This window comes from Acartia tonsa, chromosome 4, assembly GCF_053477335.1.
Source record: "Acartia tonsa isolate MP-2025a chromosome 4, ASM5347733v1, whole genome shotgun sequence".
Lineage (NCBI taxonomy): Eukaryota > Metazoa > Arthropoda > Copepoda > Calanoida > Acartiidae > Acartia > Acartia tonsa.
In genome coordinates this window covers 1,229,304-1,254,076 of record NC_137263.1, presented here as the reverse complement: position 1 = coordinate 1,254,076, position 24,773 = coordinate 1,229,304, and the positions used below count along the sequence as shown (strand labels likewise).

The 24,773-nt window shown below is 34.2% G+C and overlaps 1 protein-coding gene across 1 annotated transcript; it reads right to left on the bottom strand.

The window, feature by feature from the left end:
• Positions 1–843: 843 nt before the first annotated feature.
• Positions 844–4,172, bottom strand: LOC145315614 (uncharacterized). The gene is made up of 4 exons (XM_080155594.1): positions 4,045–4,172; positions 2,805–2,920; positions 1,599–2,400; positions 844–1,445 (listed from the first exon to the last, which is right to left on the bottom strand). Exons 1-4 carry the CDS (start codon positions 4,120–4,122, stop codon positions 1,143–1,145), a joined length of 1,299 nt encoding a protein of 432 aa, XP_080011720.1. The 5' UTR covers positions 4,123–4,172; the 3' UTR covers positions 844–1,142.
• Between the last annotated feature and the right edge of the window lie 20,601 nt (positions 4,173–24,773).

Sequence of the window (24,773 nt, the reverse complement as noted above, 5' to 3'; positions counted from 1 at the left end):
ACAATACCCCAAATAATTTAATTTACAACACTTTTTTTCTCCCAATATTTACCACCTTTTAAAACAGATAGAATTTTTGAAGTTTTTGTAAGCATAGCTTTGAAACCGATAAATATCCGCTGGATTATAGAACCGGTTGTCAGCCATACTGAAAAATCATGTTTTGCATCGTATTACAGAAAATTTTGCACGAATATTAAAATTGATACCTAGGCCTTTTGCTTTATCTTTTATTTTAGTATCCGCGGAAAGCTGTCTATAATACGATGCGATAAATAACTAGTCCATTGTCCTATCCCTTAACTCCCTGCTTATAACTGTCTTATAACCCCTCTTCTTAATCATAAAAGGCATAATTGAAAATTTTAAAACAAAAGCCCTATTCAGAGAATAAATGGATGGGGCATCTCATCCCCCATGTTGCTACACAAAATAACCCCTTTTGTAGATTACAAATAGTGGTTAAAACGTGGGGATGCTCAACTTAATGAAACGACCAATCAAAATTCAATAAAAGTCCCCAAAGTTGTTCAGCCAACGAAAAAGAAAATGTTACTATGAAACTTTGGGGACTAGTGTAATAAACAGCCTAATGTCCCCTTCCACCTTGGGAGATCTATAAAAATAACAGAAGTTGGTCTTTAAACTAAATATGAATATCAAATATAATTTTTATGGGGGTATAATGACCTTAAAAACCCAAGATTAAGGATTTGTGACTAAGGCTTAGGTTTTTCATTTATAAAAAGATTATTCTATAAAAAGATCATCTTACTAAAATCTTAAAACAGTTTTCCACAGATTATATTTGATATCTATATTAAGTTCAAATGCCAGCAGATTATCATTATTGAAAATATTCAAAGGTTTTTTCAATTTTTTTATTTTGGCTCCAAATGTTATTTTATTTTTTTCACTAGATGCCCTTATCCCCTTTTCTCCTTCATATTCTGCTTTATTTATTTGTTTTAAATATATAACAAGAATGTGAATTTTCATAGAAATGGCGCAATTTATATGTATGTTTATCAAATCCATTGAATAATACAAGCTTCAAACAACAAAAATACAGTATAAATAAATACAAATAATAGTATGATATAAATAAAATAATTAAAACTCCTGTTTATAATGATGATCAACTAAAGGAAAGAAGGAACGTACGGGTCGTACGTGGGTTGATGGTAGGAAGGGGCGGGGGTATGATAGGTGGGGGTTGGGGAAGGTGCTTTGTAGGACGGGGTAGGGGTGGGGGAGTGGTAGGTTGGAGGACTACTGGGGGCTTTGTATGTAGGGGCTGGGGTGTGGTAGGTTGGGCTGGCGGGCTGGTAGGTTGGGGCAGGGCTGTGGTAGACAGGGGTAGGTGTTGGGGTAGGATATTTTGGGGCAGGGGCATGATAGCTGGGCTTATCTTCAGGATACACAGCCTTCCCTTCATAGGTCACCTAAAGAAAAATTTAATTTCATTTGAAACTGGATGGATTTCAATCCTTTTGCATCAATATATACAAATAATGTTTGCTGAAAAGTGTAAAAACAGTCTGAGTTAGGGAAGCTAAGTTTTGCAGAACATATTTTGAGAAATATAAATGTCTAACCTCAGCAACAAAGCCATTGTAGTGATCAGCTGTGTACTTAACATGCTGAATCCGTCCGTCGGGCAGCACAACAGAATATCCACCAGTCACCGCATTTCCGTCACTAGTCTCGTGCGCGTTGAAGGCCGCCTTGCTATAGTCGTCAGCCACGGCGTATTCATAAGAGTAGGGCTTCGGGCTCTCGTCCTCGTAGGAAGGTTCGGCGGCGTGATAGGCGGGTGCTTTGTGGGCAGGTTTATGGGCTGCTGGCGCAGGATGATACACTTCAGGCACATAGGTCTCCACAACCGGTTTGATATGGCTAAAGGCAGGCTTGGGTTCATGATAAACTGGTTTTGGTTCATGATAGACAGGTTCTGGCTTATGGTAAACTGGTTTTGGTTCATGATAGACAGGGGCTGGTTCATGGTAGACTGGTTTGGGTTCATGATAAATTGGTTCTGGTTTATGGTAGACTGGGGCAGGTTCATGGTAAACTGGTTTTGGCTCATGATAGACTGGGGCAGGTTCATGATAAACAGGCTTTGGTTCATGATATACCGGTGCAGGTTCATGATAAACTGGTTCTGGTTCATGGTAGACTAGAGCAGGTTCATGGTAAACCGGTTCTGGCTGATGATAGACAGGTGCGGGTGTTGTATGATACACAGGCACAGGATCCTCATAAACCGGTTCTGAGTGATAAGAGGGGGAGGGAGGATGGGAGGCATAGGAGGAGGCGGCGTGTTGGTATGTAGGGGGAGCAGCTGGCGCATGTACAGCGGCCACTGGCTTCTCATAGCTGCCATATGACCCATGTACAGACTATAGAGGGGCAATACTTTTAGATAGATATTTAGTTAGACAGATAGATGAATAACTATTAAGGTTAATGGATAGATAGATGGATGGATAGGAAGATTTATGGATTTATAAAAAGATAGATAGATAGATTGCAGGAATAGAGTAAAGCCAACAAGCGAAATAAATCTAAAATAATATTTGGGGGGCAGATAAAAAGGTCCTTAAGTGTTGCCCCCCAATGACTAGTGAAATCATATATAGGTTTCGTGATCTTTGTCTGGATTAATTTTGTTGTTGATATCAGCTGGATGATGGATGGAGACAAAAATGTAAATAAACACATAGGAAAAAGTTGGATAAAATGATATAAATTGTTAGATGGATAGATAGATTAACGGATAGATAAAATAGATAAAGTATTGTTCCTGCGGGGCTGCATGTGGTTGGGTAACTACAGAGGCGTGGTAGGCTCCGTGGGGCTTGTGTACAGACACGCTGACCGCTGGTCCATAACCATGCTTGACCACTTGGTGCGATACCTGGATATACAATATATGTGGATATTATGACAGGGAAAACTTTGTCGTAAATTTAGGTTGCTAACATAGACATCACTTATTGGTCAGTTCGTTCATCAAGCAGGGACAAGTTTCAACCTATAGGGGTAATTGATAATCTGGTGTGAGATCCAAGTAAGAATAAATTGTTTATATAGTCTATATGTTTTGTAATATCTCGGAGACTATTTAACTGATCGGACCAAGATTTACAAAAAGTTCAATATATTAGTTCTTAGCAATTCTAATGTAATTCTAATGGTAATTCAAGATTGGGGGGGGGGGGGGGAAGTAGAGGAAATGTCTAGTCTTATAAACAGGTGAAATTAATTACATTGTGGAGTAACAACTCACAGAGGAAGGTTGTGCAATCAGTCAGGGAGTAAGGGAGGGGACAATGGATCGAATATTCAATTTTTAGGAGTCTCAGACTTTGGGGACTGGCTTAAAGGGAATGTGCAATAATTTAGCAGTTTCTGACTGAGTTTGGGGACTTGTGCATAGAATGCCGCTACTCGTTATGTATGTTTTGAATATTGCAGACGGGGAGAAGTGATAAGGGAAGTGGGGGGAAGGGAAATAAACACTCGTTGTGTTAGTTTGGAATGTAGCAGACGGGGAGAAGGGAGAAGGGAGGTGGGGGCAAGGGAAATAAACAGAATAAAAAGGGGCAGTCATATTCTTGCTAGCAGCTGACTGGGTCTAATAATCTTTTAATATAAAAATCACACCAAAAAACCTCAATATATTTCATCAAAAACAAGTTGTGATTTCACTTTACATGACACTATGGAAATCTATTATTCAATTAACAATCCCTTTATAATTTCCTACAAATTTATTGGATTAAACTGGATTTCATGCCCTTTCTTTGATAACTCTTATATTGAATTAATTGCCCATTGTCCCCTCCCTTACTCCCTGGCAATCAGTAATGTTACGAGAAAAGTTCAGGGTCTCATAATTAGTCGTTTAGTTGAAGGCTAATATAATATAACAGTGCCTAAAGCCCTACGGGACACCTACCAAATCCTAACCCTATTACCTGGCAAAGAGGGAGGGGACAATGGGCTAGTCATTACACTAGTCCCCAAAGTTTTGTATACCTGGTCACCATGGGAGGCTGGCAGCAGGCCAGCAAGGCACAACAACACAAGGACGGACACTAGAGACAGGTTCTTCATTGCAGGAGAGGAGGGGGGAAGGAGGAGCTATAACTATATCTAAAATAGATAAATAGATTGTAATAATTATATTCAAGTAACAAGATGTCTGCCTGACTCTTTGTCTGTTTGTGACTGTCAGTAGCAAAAAAAACATACTTTTATAGCAATAAAAAATATAAAATGCATGAGAAATGTTTGTGATTTTTTTTTCTCCAATATACATATATGATTTGATCCTTGATTTTAACAAATACTTTTTTAATCTCATTGTCAATATTCTCACCCTTAATTTTTTGTGTGCTTTGCTACTCATGGATGTTGTCATCCTTGTTTTCCTTTAATATTGAATTTAATTTTAAATCCAATATATTTAATTCTATTCTTGATTTTAACATAATCTTTAAATATCCTTCCTTGGGTTTTGTGCTTCGCTAATTATGGATGTTGTCACCCTTGTTTTGTCCTTTAATATCCAAGGGTAAAAACAACTAATCAAAATAATAGGATCAACTGCAGTTCACGGTAAAATATTCCTAGTAACGAATATTTCCAAAAATCTATGAATTTCTGCTGGCTGACGAACGGCTGAACATACAGAATATACCCGCACACTTTTTTAAGCAGCATAAGAAGGCCTACAACTAACTTGGAATAGCCAAGATCCAATGATGCACAGGGACAGCTTCACTGAAGAAAAAATGCGTAAAATAGGTCTTTTTCGCGCATTTCTCTACACTGTGTTATTGATTTATTGCTATTCCAGATTATTTGTAGGCCTTCTTGTGCCGCTTAAAATAGTGTGCGGGCATGATCTGTACGTTCAGCCATTTAATAGATTTTTAGAAATATTCGTTACCAGGAATATTTTACCATAAACTGCAGTTGATCCAAATAATAATTTCATAGATTTTTTCAGGTGAGGAGAGGACAATTTAGCTTCATTTTTTTAACTTTTTCCCCAGGGATAATATTGATGTGTTTCCGCAATGATGATGAACAAAATTATCTCTTTTCTGGATTAAAATTATTTAAATAAGAAGTTTAGACACTTCTAGTTTGAACCAGTCAATCAGGATTTAATAAAAGTCACATTTATTTTTAAGCTAGCTTATTTTTACTTTGAGTACTATAACAATTTACAGTCCATTATCCCCTTCCTCCCTGCTTCCAAACCAGTAAATATAACCTACAAAGGCAGATTTTTACATATTAGGACAGGGGCATGATAAATTGTTGGCCCGATGTCCTATTTATTTGTATAGGGAGGGAGAGGACGTTATACTGTAAATTATATTGCTATCCAAAGTTTATAAACACGGCTATACTCTCAGTCGTTGGCTTAAAGGAAGCCTGCAAGAAATACCACGCTTTAACTGCTGAAAGACTGCCACAAGTAGACCAAATACCCCAAATTTGAAGCCTTCAGCTTCTATAACAAAAAAGTTCTAGCATTTTAAAATGACATTTTATGTACAATGGAAATTTTGAAAGAATTGCAATGCTCATGTTGAAAACTTTAAAATTAAACTACGTGGCCTAGAAAAAAAATTATAAGCTTATTTTTGTCATAAATTTAGGTTTCCAGTAACTAATTATATTTTTACAATAAAAATAACCATTTTTATAGTCAAAATCATTAAAAAAAATTAAGTTTTACTTGCGTTGTACCGAATGTACTGTAGCCAATCAGAAGGCTGAATCAGCTTAACAACCAATCACAGCTAAGCTTGTATTAGTTTACCCCTTTGTTTCTGCTATGATTTTCGTTTAAAAATGCAATTTAAATCGAATTTTTTTCATAGATTTTGACTATGAAATGTGGTGTTTTTATTGTAAAAATGTAATCAGTTACAGGCAATCTAAGTTTCTGACAAAGATAAGGTTATAATTTTATGTCTAGGCAACGTAATTTAATATTGTTTTTTCTTTTATGAGCATTGGAAATCTTTCAAAAATTCCATTGTACATAAAATGCTATTTTGAAATGCCTAGAACTTTTTTGTTATTGAAGCTGAAGGCTTATAATTTGGGGTATTGGGTCTTCTTGTGGCAGTCTTTTAGCAGTTAAAGCATGTTATTTCTTGCAGGCGTCCTTTAAAAACAGGGATCGGAAGCCTCACGTAAGCCGCGCATAAGCCTCAGTTTTAAACCTGCTTGTGAGCAGAAAAAAAAAATTTCAGAAAGAAGGATTGTCTGCTAAAGAGCCGTTTTATACATCCAGCTGAATTTTATTGTGATAAAATCACGATTTCACTGAGGCTTACACGCGGCTTACGTGAGGCTTCCGATCCCTGCTTAAAAACTTTGAATACTTTTATTAGATCTTAATTGGTTGGTTGAAAATATCAAAGTTCAAAATAGAAGGGGTAATCTTGTTAATGAAAATTGGGAACATACATCAATTAAAATCCCTGACTGAAAATTTCTACTAATAATAATAATGAAATAATGGTTAATCTATAATCTATGATTTCAAGGAGACAAAATTACAAATTATTTGTTCAAATAAATAGGACCATCAATCCTATTTTATAATAACTACTTCAATTTATCGAGTTCTCCATTTAAGTTCTTCTTGACATAAGCCCTGGAATGGTTTTAGGCTATTTCATTTATCTACCCTTCTCACAACCCTTGATTAGAGCCCCTAGATGCTAGGGGTGCAGTCACTATTTATTTGAAAAGGTTTTACCTCAGAAATGTCTGAGTAAATTGTATAAATGGATACAATAGAATAATTGAAGATTTATATTTTGGGTAATTTATTGGTCAGTTCGTTCATCCAATGGGAGAGGATTGGATAGGGTAAAGGGATAGATTGGGGTATCGTCATATAGCCAGCTGCGAGTATCACTTTATTAGAGTACATGAAAACCTGGTGAAACATCCAAGTAATTATACATCGATTATTGTATATGGTTATTGACGAAATTAAATGCATATCAATACTATTTATCCTTCACTAACGGCTTCGCCCCTAGCCTCTAGGGGCTTTGCCCCAAGAGGTAATTCAAAAAAATGTAGTACATGTGGTGCAGCCCCAAATAGTTGGTATCATCTGCATCATCAAAAAAAAAGTTAATGGAACATTTTTTATTTTTGGGGGGGTTTGGGGTGTCCCACCCCCCAAGAAAATAGCCTAAAACCACCACAGGACCAGTAGGTATATTCCCTGAAGAGTATAATCCAATCGGTTCAGTGGTTACCGAGATATTAAGGGACGGACAGATTGACAGACATCAAGCTATTTTTATTATAGATATCAATGGAGTATGATGTAAAAGTTAAAAAAAAATTTTTTCCTCTAAATTTTTACAAATTACCCGACTAAAATTAAACTTCTCTAGACGCCCCTGTAACCTAAATTTTTAGACAATTTTCTGAGAATCCAATAAAAAATAGAAATAAATAGACTGCTTGATAGATAGATAAAAGTTTAGATTAATAGATAGATTGATAAAAGTCAAGATAGATGGATATACAAATAAGAGGCCTGTTTTAAATAAGATAAATAGAAAGTTATATATAAGAATAGTTTTGAGAATAAAATTGATTGATAGAAGGATTTAAATTTGCCAATATAATTACAAGATTTTGATGTACTCTTATAAAGTAATACTCGCAGTAGGCTAAATTAACGATACCCCCTATCCAACGTCTTTACCAAATCCCCTCCTCGCTTACTGGATAAACGAACTGACAAATAAATAAGGTCCATATTAGCAATGAAAATTGTAATGTAATATAACGGACAGAATTGTCTCTCCTTAATTTCCATGACCTTTTCTATATTCAAAGCAAATTGATTGGACAAAATATTTTACAGACTTAAAGAATTAGCCATAGCCTTCGGCCTCTTGATGCTATTTGACCCAAACTGGTAGTAATTATATGATTTTTATTTTAATACTCGAGGATATTTGACTGTGATAAAGCAAAATTGGATGGACAGATAGATAGAAGTGAAGAATTGTCTATCCATAATTCTAATGATCTTCTCTATACCTAAAGCACTATTGGATGGACAGAATGATTTATAGATAGACATTCAAAATTAGAATGACAAAACGCAAAGCATTATTCGAAGGATAGATAGACAAATTAAATTTCATTTACCCACTTCTTTAAAGCACTATTGGATGGACAGAATGATTTATAGATAGACATTCAAAATCAGAATGACATATTTTTCAAAGCATTATTAGATAGATAGATAGACATCCAAAATTTGAATGACCAACTTTATAAAAGCACTATTGGATGGACAGAATGATTTATAGATAGACATTCAAAATTAAAATGACAAACATTTCACATAATTATTAGATAGATAGATAGACATCCAAAATTTGAATGACCAACTTTATAAAAGCACTATTGGATGGACAGAATGATTTATAGATAGACATTCAAAATTAAAATGACAAACATTTCACATAATTATTGGATGGGTAGATAAACATATAAACTTTCAATGACCCACTTTTTAAAAGCACAATTGGATGGACAGAATGATTTTTAGATAGACAATCAAAATTAGAATGACAAAATGTTCAAAGCAATATTTAATGGATAGATAGACATACAATATATCAATGACCCACTTTTTAAACGCACCATATTGGATGGACAGAATGATTTACAGATAGACATTAAAAATTAGAATGACAAACTTTTCAAAACATTATTAGATGAATAGATAGACATCTAAGATTTCAATGACCCACTTTTTAAACGCACCATATTGGATGGACAGAATGATTTACAGATAGACACAGGCCTAAAAAATTATCCATCCAAAAATTTATATTACAAACTTATCAAAGCATTACTTGAAGGATAGATAGATACCCAAAAATTTCATTGACCTACTTTATAAAAGCAATTTTGGATGGATGGAATGATTTACAGATAGACATTCCAAATTGGAATGACAAACTTTTCAAAGCATTATTTGATGGATAGATAGACATTTAAAATTTTAATGGCCCACTTTTTAAAGTCTTCTTCGATGGACAGAATGATATACAGATAGACATTAAAAATTAGAATGACAAACTTTTCAAAACATTATTAGATGAATAGATAGACATCTAAGATTTCAATGACCCACTTTTTAAACGCACCATATTGGATGGACAGAATGATTTACAGATAGACACAGGCCTAAAAAATTATCCATCCAAAAATTTATAATTACAAACTTATCAAAGCATTACTTGAAGGATAGATAGATACCCAAAATTTCATTGACCTACTTTATAAAAGCACTATTGGATGGACAGATGATTTATAGATAGACATTCAAAATTAGAATGACAAAACTCAAAGCATTATTCGAAGGATAGATAGACAAATTTCATTGACCCACTTCTTTAAAGCACTATTGGATGGATAGAATGATTTATAGATAGACATAAAAAATTAGAATGACAAACTTTTCAAAATATTATTAAATGGATAGATAGACAGTAAAAATTTCAATGACCAACTTTTTAAAATCACCATTGGATGGACAGAATTATTTACAGATAGACATTCAAAATTAGAATAACAAACTTTTCAAAACGTTATTGGATAGATGGATAGACATAAAATATTTCAATGACCAACTTTTTAAAAGCACTATTGGATGGACAGAATTATTTACAGATAGACATTCAAAATTAGAATGATAAACTGTTCACAGAATTATTTGATGGATAGATAGACAGTAAAAATTTCAATGACCCACTTTTTAAAGTCTTCTTCGATGGACAGAATGATTTACGGATAGACTCAGGCCTATAAAATTGTCTAGTAAAGTCTGTTATTTACAGAGACAGTGAGAGACAATTTATAATTCAAACAAGAAGTTGGATTTCATTATATCCAGCTCCTTTTAATGATTTCCGAGGTATTTTTTTTCAGATAGCCTAATATAGCTGGTTTTATGCTATTGACAAAGCATTACTTGACCCAGTGATTATGCCGTAGGAGGCCGGCTAATGGCGTATCGTATTACAGACAGCTTTCCGCGGATATCAAAATGAAAAATTATAATATTAAAACAAGTGTTGTTATTCTCGAGCGGTCGAAGGACCAAGCTAACAAAACTGGTATTAACATTAAGATTTTTATTTTAGTATTAGTGAACAATTATCTATAATACGATGCTATTAATGATTTTTCAGTATGGCTGAGAACAGGTTCTAGTACTGCGGAATAAAATTTCTAATTTTAATTTATTTAAATCTCTTTCCTTGTCTATGACCCTGTGTAGTTTGTCATAATATTTTATAAATATTTTATAGTTCCTCAATAACTCATTTTAGACAATTAATGGTCTTTAAAAGCGAAACTCTTCTATAATTAAGAAAGGTCCGTCTCAACAGTTAGCTCTTTCATTAATTTAGACATGTTAGAATTATCCTATTGCTTTCAAACTTTGCATGATGATTTCTATTACAGTTAGGTACGATTTAGTAAAAATAGCAGCTCCATAACCTTTACCAGAAAGTCTGTACGTCCAAGTTTTAAACATGCTGAAGTTTTTCATCTTATTTTTGGAATAATGATTCCTGTGTTAACAAACTCCAATATTATAAGAGAAGCATCTCTACAATTAAATCCTACAAATGTAAGTAATAAGTATGTCCTATATTATTAGTACAATTTTATTTAGACAAATTGATGTTCTGCTTATTAAGTTCTGACACTCTACAAGAGTTATTGTTCTCTTGTCCTTCCTTCTGATTTCGCAACTTCGCTTTTATAGATATTGTCATCCTTGTTAATAAACAATGTTTACTTTAGTAAATAAATGCCCCCCCCCCCCTCCCCACCAAGATCGGTTGCTAACAAACTAGTGCCAAACTAAACCACGCGGTGGGGGCGTGATTTAAATGTGTAGTATACTCCTTTTGTTAAACTTAATTTAGGGTTTCTTATATAATTGCAACGTAGTTATAAGACTTTGGGTAGTAATAAAATGAGACGTTGGGTACACCTCTAACTGAAACGATTTTTGATTAGTCAACGGATCTAAATTTGTCTCGGACAGGATATAATTAAAAGCCTAAATCGGACAAGGAATAGCCGAAAACGATATTTTATACTTAAAATTTAAAATATAGAGCTAAATGAGTGACTGCGTCTTTCTCTTTTTATCGACAGACGCACTTGGATATATTATTTTCATAATGAATGATATGTATTTCCGATTTTAACGTCAGCTCATATTTAAATTTGGTGAGCTATATTATTAAGTAGCGTTGTTAAGATTGGATGGAAGAATTTTGTAATGAAAGCAAAAGTGGGGAAGGAGGATAAGGGATGGGGTAAACAAGTTATCAAAAAACCAAAATTTCTTGCCAGTGGAACAAATTCCACCCCAAGATCAGTAAAGAGTTATTAAGGGGTGGGGAGGAAAAATGTAAAGGGAAACAAAAAGGGGAAGTTTATAATGTAATTTTCAGGGATGGAAGAATAATCATAATAATGGATATAGGATATGCGTGGATATATTGATAGGGGAAATTTTTTTCTCAATTTAGATTGCTGATATGGACCTCATTTATTGGACAGTTTGTTCTTAAAGTGGGGTAAAGTATTAGGAATATCATTATTTTAGCCAGATGCGAGCATTACTTTAATAGAGTACATGCAAATTTGATGCAACATCCATGTAATAATATATCGATTTATTTACCCTTTCTCATTTGAATGACTTCATACATGTAGTCAAATCAAAGTTTCAGAAAAAAATTTGACATTAATTTTCCCTTTTTTTCCAAACAACATTCCAACAAAAATATTTTCAACTTTGCTAACAAAACCAGGTCAATGGATAAATAATATTGTAGATATCAAATTGATAGATAGATAGCTAGATAGACAGACAGATAGACAGATATTGAGGCAGAATGATTTAAGTTATAATACAGATAAAAAATAGATAGTAGATAAATTTGTAGAGATACAACTTATACAGTTAGGGAGTTGAATCCATTTTTATAGAAGCAGAAATATAATCTATGATTATGGTTTGGACCCTCTAAAACTGTAATCTACCCTTCCACTTTCCCCTCTCTTGGTGAAGATATCTTCACCAAGAGAGGGGAAAGTAGAATCTTACATTTCAAAAATCGTATCGGCGTTGAAGATATCTTCACCAAGAGAAGGGAAAGTAGAATCTTACATTTCAAAAATCGTATCGGCGTTGAAGATATCTTCACCAAGAGAGGGGAAAGTGGAAAGGTAGATTACAGTTTTAAAGGGTCCAAACCATAATCATAGATTATATTTCTGCTTCTATAAAAATGAATTCAACTCCCTAACTGTTATATATCTACAAAAAAATAGATAGATAGAAAGATTGTTGCTTATACTTTGGCGGGAAAATAAAAACAAAATGGACGCCATTCAATGCGATTGTGTAGACACGAGACTTACAAAGTAAAACATTTTTAAAACCATTTAATGCCATTATAAATTTTATTACTAAATGGCTATAACATTCAGTAAAGTTAGAAGATAGTTGGATAAAATGATAAAGTACCAGAAAGAAAATAGATAGAAAGAAAGATTGTTATTTATATTTTGGCGGGAAAAACAGAAAATAAACATGATGGCCGCCATTTAATGTGTAGACACGAGACTTAGAAAGTAAAACATTTTTAAAACCATTTAATGCCATTATAAATTTCATTACTAAATGGCTATAACATTCAGTAAAGTTTGAAGATAGTTGGATAAAATAATAAAGTACTAGAAAGAAAATTGTTCTTAATCCTTATACTAAAGTAACAGGATGTCTGTGTGTCTGTGTGTCTGTCTGTGTGTACCGAAGGATCTCGCTAACCGCTGAACCGATCGGGTTCTTATTAACAGGGTAGATTCTCATAGGTCCCGGGAAGGTTTTTAACTATTTTGGGGGAGGGTACCTCCACCCTCCCAAGAGAAATCACAAAAAAATGAAATATTCTCGCCGCGTAGCGCTTGGCGCTGCGTAGACACATGAATTTGAATTTAAACAGCTGATCAAACATAGACAAATTATTTCTCAGATCAGATATCTTAAATAAAAAAAAAACATTTAAATGCCCCTAGAGGCCTCTAGGGGCGTAGCCGCTAGTAGATAGATAGATAGAAAGATTGTTATTTATATTTTGGCGGGAAAAACAGAAAATAAACAAAATGGCCGCCAATAAATGTGCAGACAATTGACGAGAGACTGGAAAAGTGGAACAACTTTGAAAAAAACAAAACAATTTTCATTGTCATCATTCTTTGGAATATTTTCAATGAAATATTGGGCCAAAGGTCGAATTTAAAACCAATGGCGTGCACAGGGATATGTCAGAGACAGAAATGGATGTAGAATATACGTGGATATTATGAACAACAGGAAGCAGCTTATAGTGCCTTAAAAAATTACTTCAAACAATACAAATATCCAATGATAGACTGGTATAAGATCCATGTAATAGTTATCCATTGAAACAGCATAATGTCAAATGTGGAAAAAATAAATTAAAAGTACCCTAGCTTCTATGGAAATTGTGTCAGCTAAATTGTCTAAAACCATCCCAAGAAATTGAAATCAAATAAAAACCATCCTGGGACCTACATGAAGCTTTTGAAAAAATATAAACTCAATCGATTCGTAAAAAGAGAGGTTGAAAAAATTTAGATATCAAAAAATAATAAATTCATAAAAAGCAGAACCATCCATTTTTTGAATATGGGTTACACCAATTCAACCCCCCCCCCCCCTTATATGACTCTCCTAAATAAAGGGATGAGACAATGGGTGATAAATTGATACACATACTGGTGTTCTTGATAATAAACAAAATTATTCCTTCTTTAAATTAAATACTGTTAGTTTGAACAAACCAATCAAGATTTCATCAAAGTACTGTTGTCACGTCCCACCCTGCCTAAACCATAAGCTTTAATAAAAAAGTACAGAGCTGTATCTTTAAATCATTTTAGTGGTGAGCCAGATCAGGGTGAGCAAACTTTCCACCTATGAGAGCACAGCATTTTATGAAATGCCGCGCTGTGATTGGCTGAAATTCGGCTCACCCCTATCTGGCTCACCACTAAAATGATTTAAAGATCCAGCTCAGGTTAGAGATGGGGGGTGGGGGGGGGGGGGGGGTTGATTGGTTCAATTTCATTTAAGTGGATAATGCCAAAAATCCTATTTGTTGCATGATTTTACTATTTATTTAAATTTAAAACCCAACAATAATTTTAGAATGGTAGTTCTACAAAATACCAATAAATTTACTATTCATTTAAATTTAAAATCCAACAATGATTTTGAAATTAAATGAAGAAATTATTTAATTTCTTCATTTATATGCGGCAAGGCTATAGAATACTAGGATTTTTCTATTTAAATCAAAAACACAACAATTTTTCAAAACGTTGGAGTTACAAATTACTTAATATTTTAATTGGACCAAAAATTATGCTTACTTAGTTACTTACTTCGCCCCTGGACTCCAGGAGCTTTTCCCTAAAGGTTCAGGAGAGATTTTTCAAACATTTTATAAATATTTTTATTATCATTTTGTATTATAGATATTGTTAGTAACTTTAACAACAATAAAAAGGTTAAAAGTTATTCAGGTTTTAGTTATTTTTGTAACACCTTTGCTAATTCAGAACGACTCTAAAATAACTGGAATAGATATATATATATCGCATTTATTATAGGTAGCATTCCACGGTTATGAAAAAAAAGATTTGTCAGACCCAAGGAGCCGAAGTCCCGGGGTAACAAAACTGATATTAATTATAATATTTCTATTTTATTATTCGTGGAAAATTGTCTGTTTGACATGATTTCCCATCAATTTTCTATCAAATTATATAAATGATTAAGTTTTATCTTTATTTGTCCGTTAATATCTCTGGGATAATTCTGAACTATTTTTACCTCCTCCCTCTGCTTCGTATAGAAAATATTAAGGGCACAATCACTGATAAATAAACGAGTATTGTAGTTAAGGGGAAGTAGAATAGATTGCAGTAGAATATACGTGGATATTATGAAAGGGGGAAAACATGCTAACATGGAACTCATTTGTTGTTCCGTTCGTTTATCCAGTAGAAAGTGAGGGGAAAGGTAAAGCTTACTTTTGATAACCAGCTGTTTCATAATAGCTGCTGCCTAAAGAGCTTCAAAACGGCAGCTAAATCATAGCTGCTAGAAACGGCTGCAGCTGTGGAGACCCTGGATTTAAGAAGAGAGAGAGGTGACAATTGGCTGTTTATTACACTAGTCGCCAAAAAGTTTATTATAACTTTTCTTATTCATTGTCTAAAACAACTTTGAGAACTTTAGTAAATTTTGATTGGTTGGTTAATTAAGTTGAGTGATCAAACGTTTCAACCACTAATTTTAATCTAGATAACGGGTAATTTTGCTTTATCAACAGATCTATAGTATAGATGTATATACAGACAACTACCTCCTTTCCTTTTTCAAAGACCTCTTTCGTCTGCTTCTAAATTATTTTCTGCTACTTGGCTGTGTTAATATAAGCGACACCATTGGTTGATTTTCAATGACCCAATAGAAAGGTTGCACAAGGTGGTTGTGATGAGAAGATACAGTTATTTAACCCTTTCTCCCTCTAGTGTTTCACTCTAATGTCTTATCCCCTTAGATCCCTGAAATTTAACCCTTGAAAATGATGCAAATCTAATGTGAGAACCGTTTTTCTCATATCTTCAAAAACAACCGTTATATAATCAAACAAAAAACATATAATAGCAAATATAAATTAGGAGTTTGTGTGTGTACACACCCAATAACGGTCAACAAAATTTCCCCGATTAAAATTAAAGCCTGAAAAGTTTGGACACTGCTAGTTTGTACCAACGAATCAAACAAAGTCAAACATTTTACGCCAACAAATAAGAGCACATTTTCATAAAACTTTTGGTGTCGGTAGAAATTACAGCCCAATGTCCCCTCCCTCCCTAAATTGCAATATAAATCCTTATAATAAAGTAACAGAATGTCTATCTGTTTGTCTGTACCGAAGGATCTCGCTAACTGCTGAACCTTTACAGGTCCTGGGAAGGTTTATAACTATTTTGGGGGAGAAATCGCCCCTAGAAAAAATCCCCCCCCTATTTTTTTTCTTCTTTTAAATCTAAAAAAATGTTCATTAACTCCCCCTGCCTCAAGTGCCCCTAGAGGCCTCTAGGGGCGTAGCCGCTAGTATATATATATATATATATCAAATGACGCTATTCTTATAATGTATAATGTAAGCTTGTGTGACAACCATTTGAAAACATATTTGCCATTTCCCAAACTGTTGTTTGGGGTAATTTTAGCAGTGCCAGTAGCGAAGCTTATCTACATTTAGGGTATGTTCGTCTGTCTATATATCAGGGACGTCCAAGCTCTTTTTTGAGGGAGGGAAAATGAGAGTTTTCAAAGGTTTGAGGGAGGTAATCTAATGCATTTTTTAAAATTTAAGGGGGGGGGGGGGCAAAATGAGGGGTTTCAAAGATTGAGGGGGTTAGACACCCCTTTATTACCACCCTGGGACGTATGTCTGTCTATTCATTTTTATTATTTTCTAAAAGTTGCACTTTTATTTCAACGAAGAATTTGACAAAGAAATTAGTCTTGTCCCCAAAAATTTAAAAACAAATTGGCTAAAAATCTTTGGGTACTACTATTTAATCTTAATTGCTTTATAAAATAAACGTTAATTGTCCAAACTTTACCATCAACAATTTTGTTACTTTTAATTGGGGGGGGGGGGAGGTTATATATATAAATTTATCGTCCTATGTCTTATCTATTGACTAAATTGAATAAACATTTAGGGTTTCACTTCTCACGGATTTTGTCATTCTTGTTTTTGTAAAATGATTATATAGTAAGATTAATAGGTAGATTTGAGATATAGTATGCATGAATTTAAAGATAGATATATAGATAGATAGACAGATAGATAAATAAATAATTTTAAATTTGCATGAATCTTAAAATAGATGGATGGATTTTTATAAATGAAAGGACAAAGCCCAAACTGCGCTAAAATTGTATCAAAAATGATCCACGTGACGTAATAAAATGAGGGAGATGAGAGGAGAAGGGGAAAATAAAACACCTAAAAAGAGATGGATAATCCCTCATTTTTATTACGTCACATGGATTATTTTTGACCCAATTTTAACACAATTTGGCCGGGCCTTGTCATATGAAAGACATTTAATATTGTAGATAAATCGATAGTTAGATAGACAGTATGTATCTTCTTTGACAGTATGGATTCAAATCCAATTGGTATCCGTTGGATTAAAACTGGTTCTGAGCCATACTGAAACATCATGTATCGTAGCGTATTATAAACAACTACGAGTAGTAAAACAAAATTCATAAAACTAATCTTTTAATTTTTTATTTCACTATTCGCGGAAACCTATCTATAATACGATGCGATAAATAACTATAATGTTATTCATAATTAAAGAGAAGTATATAAAATGGGGGGGGGGGGGTGGCTAGGGGTTATGACCCCCCTTTGAAATATATCTTGGAAGTGCCTTATTATAAATACAATAAAATAAATTTATGCAAGGAGGGAGGGATGGATAAATAAATGACAATTAAGGTTGCTTAGTTAGATCGTAAGATATACAACCCTCTGTTACGATAAACAAAATTACTCCTTCTGTAAGATAAAATCATTGGTGGAAAAGTTTGGACACTGAATGTTTTTACAGAAGCTTTTTCATAGTGCCTATAAAAATAACGTCCTATGTGCTGGTCAATTAAAATGTATACTGGCCTGCCATTGGTAATTTAGTCTGTGAATCAACCAATCATTGATTTAAAAAAAGTTTTGCAGCCAACAAAATTTATACAAATTTGGATACAAGTGGACGAAACTCTTATTTTATCTATAACTAGCGGCTACGCCCTTAGAGGCCTCTAGTGGCACTTTAAATGTTTTTGTTTGTTAAAGTTAATTTTTTATGTACGATACCACCTTATTTGACGCTGAAGTCTCCCAGATTTTAAGAAAATTTTTAATTTTTTTGTCATTTCTTTTGGGAGGGTGGTAGTACCCTCCCCCAAAATAGTTAAAAACCTTCCCAGGACATATGAGAATCTACCCTGTTAAGGAGAACCCGATCGGTTTAGCGGTTAGCGAGATCCTTCGGTACACACAGACAGACAGACAAACATCCTGTTACTTTAGTATAAGGATACAAATGTCTGTCTGTCCGTCTGAAGCTTAAGATCTCGGTAACCGCTGATCCGAATGGGCTCTACACTTCAGGGAATATACCTACTGGTCCTGTGGTGGTTTTAAGCTATTTTCTTGGGGGGTGGGACACCCACAACCCCCCAAAAATAAAAAAATATCCCCCCCCCCCAATTTTTATATCCCCCGAAAATTTCGAATTTGATACTGGGGCAACTACAATTTTTAAATTTTTTTTTAATTACCTTTTGGGGCAAAGTTCCTAGAGGCTAGGGGCAAAGCCGCTAGTTTGATATAAATCATTAACCTCCCATTTTACTACCCCTTTGTCCCTGGGTTCAAGTTGCAATTCAAAGCAATTTATAATTATAATAATTTCAAACATTTCAATTTACTTTTGAATTATGAATATGGGGATTCGACAATGGCAGATAAATAAATTTTTCTATTCTTCTTAAACAATAACAGGATGTCTATCTGTGAGTCTGGTGTTTGTAATGAAAGATCTCACGGCGGTTTCCTTCATAGAGCAATTCTAAAACAAACTCAAACCTATTTGTGATGCATATCTTAACTTAGTTTAGGTAATGTTATTGTTAAAGGAGCCCCGCAGTGATAGTACCCCAAAAAGAACCTCCCCTTCCCCCTAGAAAAAAGTTTCTTAAAAAATTTGAATTTGTTTATCAATTGCTTGGATCTCGCTAAACAATGGATTTGAGTCTTCAAAAAGTTGCTTATCTTATAGGGTAAATCGACTCTTCTCTTACTTTTATTTTTTTCTCATATTAAAACGAAAATTTAATGGAGGTTGTCGACCCCCCCTTCCAAAAGGTAAGATGACCTTAGAGGCCTCTAGGGGCGTAGTCGCCCGTTAGATTAAAAAGTGTTTGTTTAATGAAATTCTAAATCGTTACCTCCCTCAAACCAACAATTAATAAACCAATCCATCCTTTATTTTTAGTAGCGAAGCTACTATAAAAACTGTATTTGTTCGGCTGTCGTATTGTATTAGAAACACACTTTGTTTGATCTGCGCTGTTTTATTGTTTACTATCGGCTGCGCCCCTAGTCTCTAGGGGCTTTGCCCCAAGAGGTAATTAAAGAAAAAAAAATAATTACCTCTGGAGATGCCCCCACAAATTTTAAATAATTAAAAAGAAAAAATTAAGTACCTGATGAGAAGTCCCCACTCCACCACTAATTTTAAATAATTTTAAAAAATTGAGGGGGGGGGGGGGTTCATTTTTGGGGGGGTTGGGGGTGTCCCACCCCCCAAGAAAATAGCCTAAAACCACCACAGGATCAGTAGGTATATTCTCTGAAAAGTAGAATCCGATCGATTCAGTGGTTACCGAGATCTTAAGAGGACGGACAGACGGACAAACATCATTCTACTTTGTATTATAGATTGGGCTATCCCTTAACATTCTGAAGAACTAGTGGCTGAGCCCCTAGGGGCCTTTAATATTATGATATGTTGATGGTAATTAAAATATTAGTGTTTAATTTATAGTCAGTTATATGGTTACTTTTAATCAATGCCATTTTGTCGATATAAATCAAAAATCTAAAAGTCATACCTAGCATTAAGCTTAGGATATAATTATCATTGTTTTTATATTTCCTCGCTTAAAATAATGTATATTACCTAGATTACCTCGTATGGGCGGGATTGCAGTACCGGACCTTATCGACTTGATGTACTGTCCAGGTCCTGGTCCAGCAATCCAGGAGAACTAAGGATGACTAACGCACCCTTCTCTGTCCAAACACCCAAGGATATTAGGCTAAGTAACATCCATCAGACAACCAACTCTCTGTGATGCACGACCTTTGTCTGAGAAGTCCCAACTGTGCATGGTAACGAGTTGCGCCTGTTTTGGGCCAAGGCATTCCCCCTACTCTAACTATTTATGTCGCGCATCTGACATAGCAGCAGTAGGAACCATTTTTAACGTCTTTAGTTATGACGCGGTGTCGGCCCGAGATTCGATCCTATCACCTTCCCGACGACGAGCGGATGCGCTACGTGTTGAGCCACGGTCGCGGGTTAAATAATGTATATACGTGGATTATGGATATATTGACAGGGGAAAAATTGTCGTCAATTTAGGTTGCTGACAAGGACCTCATTTATTGGTTAGTTCACTCATCCAGTATGAATGGAGTGGAATGGTTTTAATGGATGGAGGGGGAGGGGTATCGTTATCTTAGCCAGCTGCGAGTATTACTTTTTCAGAGTACGAGAAAATCTGGTGTAACATCCAAGTAATAATAAATTGATTCTTATAACAATAATCAATCAACTGAATATTGATTACCCAATTTTTCCCTAATTTCCGAAGTTGTACGACAGATAACCCAACTATTGAAAAAGCTCTTTTCAGCTTACATTAATTAAGTAAGTTGATTTGTGAAAACAAAACGATTCAATAATACATTCAAAATTAAATTTTTGGAAGTTTGAAGCTTTTTTAGCTAGTAATAAATATTGAGATAGGAGGGTGATGCGTACAAAATCGGAAACTTAAATTCAGCTTACCCAATAATCATTTAATCAGCCTAGGACAATTATTTCCATAAAAAGCGAAGCAATGATTATTAAATGATGATTAACTTACAGATAATTTGTTTGTTCAAAGCGAAGCTTTTCTATAATTAGGGTCAGTCCGTCCGTCAGTCCGTCACGGTTAGTTCTTTTCATTAATTTAGGCATGTTAAAATTATCCTATCGATTTCAAACTTTGCATGGTGATTCCTGTAGTTGTTAAGTACCATTTAGAAAGTGTAGCAACTCTATAGTCATTACCAAAATGTCTATTTTAAACATGTTGATTTTTTTCTTTTTTGATTTCAAATTTTTGTATTTTAGAATTATGCTAGAATTTACTTTACAATTTTGTTTTGTACTTATGCAATGATAATTTGCTTGTTCTGTTCTGACACTCTACAAGTGTTAATGTTCGTTTGTCCTTCAATGTCAGAGCTTTGCCTTTATGGATGTTGTCATCCTTGTTTAAAAAGAATTACCCTGTTAGTCTGTAAGCAATATGATGACATGCAACTTCCCTTGTGAAATTATCTTTTATTTTTGAGCCAATGAATAAAAGAACGACTTTATGTAACAACGGCTACGCCCTTAGAGGCCTATTTTAGTTTTGAAAAAAAGCAGTTAAAAATATTTGGGATGAACATTTTTTCTAGGGGCAATTTCTCTTGTTAGGTTGGTGGTACCCTCTTCCAAAATAGTTATAAACCTTCCAATGACCTATGTGTAGCTCCACTGTAAAGGAGAACCATATCGGTTCAGCAGTTTCTGAGATCCTTGGGTACATACACACAGACAGAAATAAATAAAAATATCCTAAAACAACTTTAAGGCTTGAATCTAAAAATAAAATAGCCTTAAACTATCCCAGGACCAATGTGAAACTTCCCTAAAAGAAGAACTCAATCAGTTCAGTAGTTATTAAATCTCAAGCTACAGACAAAGAAAACCTTACTACTTTATACATGAGGATTATATTATATTATCAATTAGCGCAGGGATCTAAAGGGATAAGACAATGGCGGATAAATTGATGTCGATCCTCAATAATGATACACAAAATTACCCCTTATGTAGCGTAAAATTAGTGGTTAAAACGTTTGAACACTCAACTTAATAAACCAATCAATCAAAATCCACTAAAGTCCCCAAAGTTATTAAGCCAACGAACAAAAAAACGTTATTATAAAACTTTGGGGACTAGTGTAATTGCGCATTTTCCCTTTCTCTCTGCAATTAGTCCCCAAAGTTTTTTAATAACAATTTCTTATTGGTTGGAGAATTTTGATTGGTTTGTTTATTAATTTAAGTGTTCAAACGCTTTAACCTTTAATTTTACCCTACAGAAGGGGTAATTTTGTGTATCTTTATTGGGGATGTACATCAATTTATCGGCCATTGTCTTATCCCTCACTTCCATCCCTTATCATTAAACGGAAATTTTTAACACTCCATTCTCAAACTTAAAGCCCCCCTACTGCAAATGAAAAACAAGGATGACAACACCCATAAAAGCGAAGCAGAACAGAACAAAGTCTGGACAAAATTGTAAGTAAATTTGTTGCAAAACTGCTGAAGTACATGATACTGTTTAAAGACATACTTATACATTTTTAGGACTTAATTATAGAGATGCTTTCCTTATAACATTGTACTTTGTTGTAATAGGAATCAGCATTCCAAAAATCAGATAAATCGGACAATTTTAACATACAAAAATTTATTGTCAAGTCGTACCTAACTATTACAGGAATCATCATGCAAAGTTTGAAATCGATAGGACAATTCTAACCTGTTTAAATCAACAAAAAGACCTAACCTTTACGGACGGGATGACGGACGGATCTTTCCTAATTATAGAAAAGACTCGCTTTTAAAAATATACCATTCTCAAATTTCCAGCCCCCCCAACCCAGAAAAAAACAATGTTCTATTTAACTTGCTACTCCTAGTATATATTTTGTAATGTGTAGACTTAAATGTTAAATTTTATTGAGCGAAAAGACATAAAATATTTAGAACAAAATAGGCCATAAAATTTTATACCTACTATTAGTTTATATTTTAGTCGCTAGATGTCTACCTTTAATATTAGATTCTATTATAATTGGAAAAAATTATTTTATAATATTTTTTTAAATAAAAATTATTTACTGCGGTACATTAAATTTATGTTTAAGAAGTAATATTTATTTTTAATATTTAAATTATTTTTGAGAAAAAGCAATATAATTCTACAATAATTAATATATATTATTAAATCCAGTCAGATTATCTGCAACCTTAATTCTGTAGATTATTGGACCTTCTTCTTAATATATGAAGAGAGAAATCTCATTAACGTTGTGTATGTAGTAAATAAACATAATATAATAGAGTCTTGTGTTAAGTAGAGACAGTCTACTGTAGACAGTAGAGTCATGATATAGGGGGATCAGGAAAATAACCTGAAACCAACCAACATAAAAGAACATCCATCCAGAATCCCAAAAGTTTTATAAAAACGTTTTCTTATTGGTTGGCTTTACAACTTTGGGTACTAAAGGGATTTTGATTGGTTGGTTTATTAAGTTGAGTGATCAAACATTTTAACCACTAATTTTACCGGCAGCATCCTAGTTTAGGAGTGGAGATACCCGGTATCATGAAAATTAAACCCCCCCCCGGGGGTATGCATCTATTTTGACACCCGGTATGCATCAATTTTGACCCGGTATATATTAATTTGGTCACCCCAATCTTTTTTGCTTAAAACAGACAAATGGGTAATGAACAATACATAGTGGGTCAAAAATAAAGCATACAGGGTACAAAATTAAAGATAGGGGGTAAAAAGATAAAGGGTCAAACATATAACCCCCCCCCCCCCCCGGTATGCATCAATTTTGACCCGGTATATATTAATTTGGTCACCTCAACTTTTTTGCTTAAAACAGACAAATGGGTAATGAACAATGGATAGTGGGTCAAAATTAAAGCATACAGGGTATAAAATGAAAGATACGGGGTAAAAAGATAAAGGGTCAAACATATAGCCCCCCCCCCCCCGGTATGCAACAATTTGGACACCCGGTAAGTGTCAAAATGGATACCCCCCCCCCCCCCTTATAATCCTAGTGTCCATTGAGGTCGTTCCGCGCACGAATTTCTCTGGACTGAGAATTATCTTTAACCCCAATTCTATTTCAAAGAGGGGAAAGGGTTGAATGATAAAGTGATATTCTATTCATAAGAAGGTATATAGTTAGACAACTGCCACTATCCATATGTTGTTTTGTATTAAACTGACTTTATTGTTTAATAAAATTGTTTTCTCATATGTGTGTGGTGTAGAATATGTCATTTTTTTTACCTAACATTGATGAAAGTTTGTAGGTTTGTGCCTTGTTTTATTTAAAAATTGAGACTCCTAGTGGGAGATTTTGTTACTAATATATAGGGCCTGAAATTTGGCCTGGAATAGCTGAGGCTTCATCCTCAATGGAGTTATGAGATGATTAGACTGCTCAATAAAATGGACCATCTCCTTCCCTTGTCATGTGATGGACACAAAAGAGGCAAGCTATTTGCAATAAAGCAAAAAAATTGTGGTGACCAAATTGATACATACCGGGTCCAAATTGATGCATACGGGGTGTCCAAATTGATGCATACAGGGTGTCAAAATAGATGCATACCGGGGGGGGGGGGGGTAAATGTTTGACCATCTATCTTAATTTTGTTGGTGTCATAGGAAAATGTTATTATAAAACTTTGGGGACTAGTGTAATAAACAGCCAATTGTCCCTCTCTCTCTATTTCTACTGGTGCAATTAATTCTTATATTAAAGTAACAGGATGTCTAACTGTCTTTCTTTTTCTCAGAGAGAGATGAGACAACGGATTGT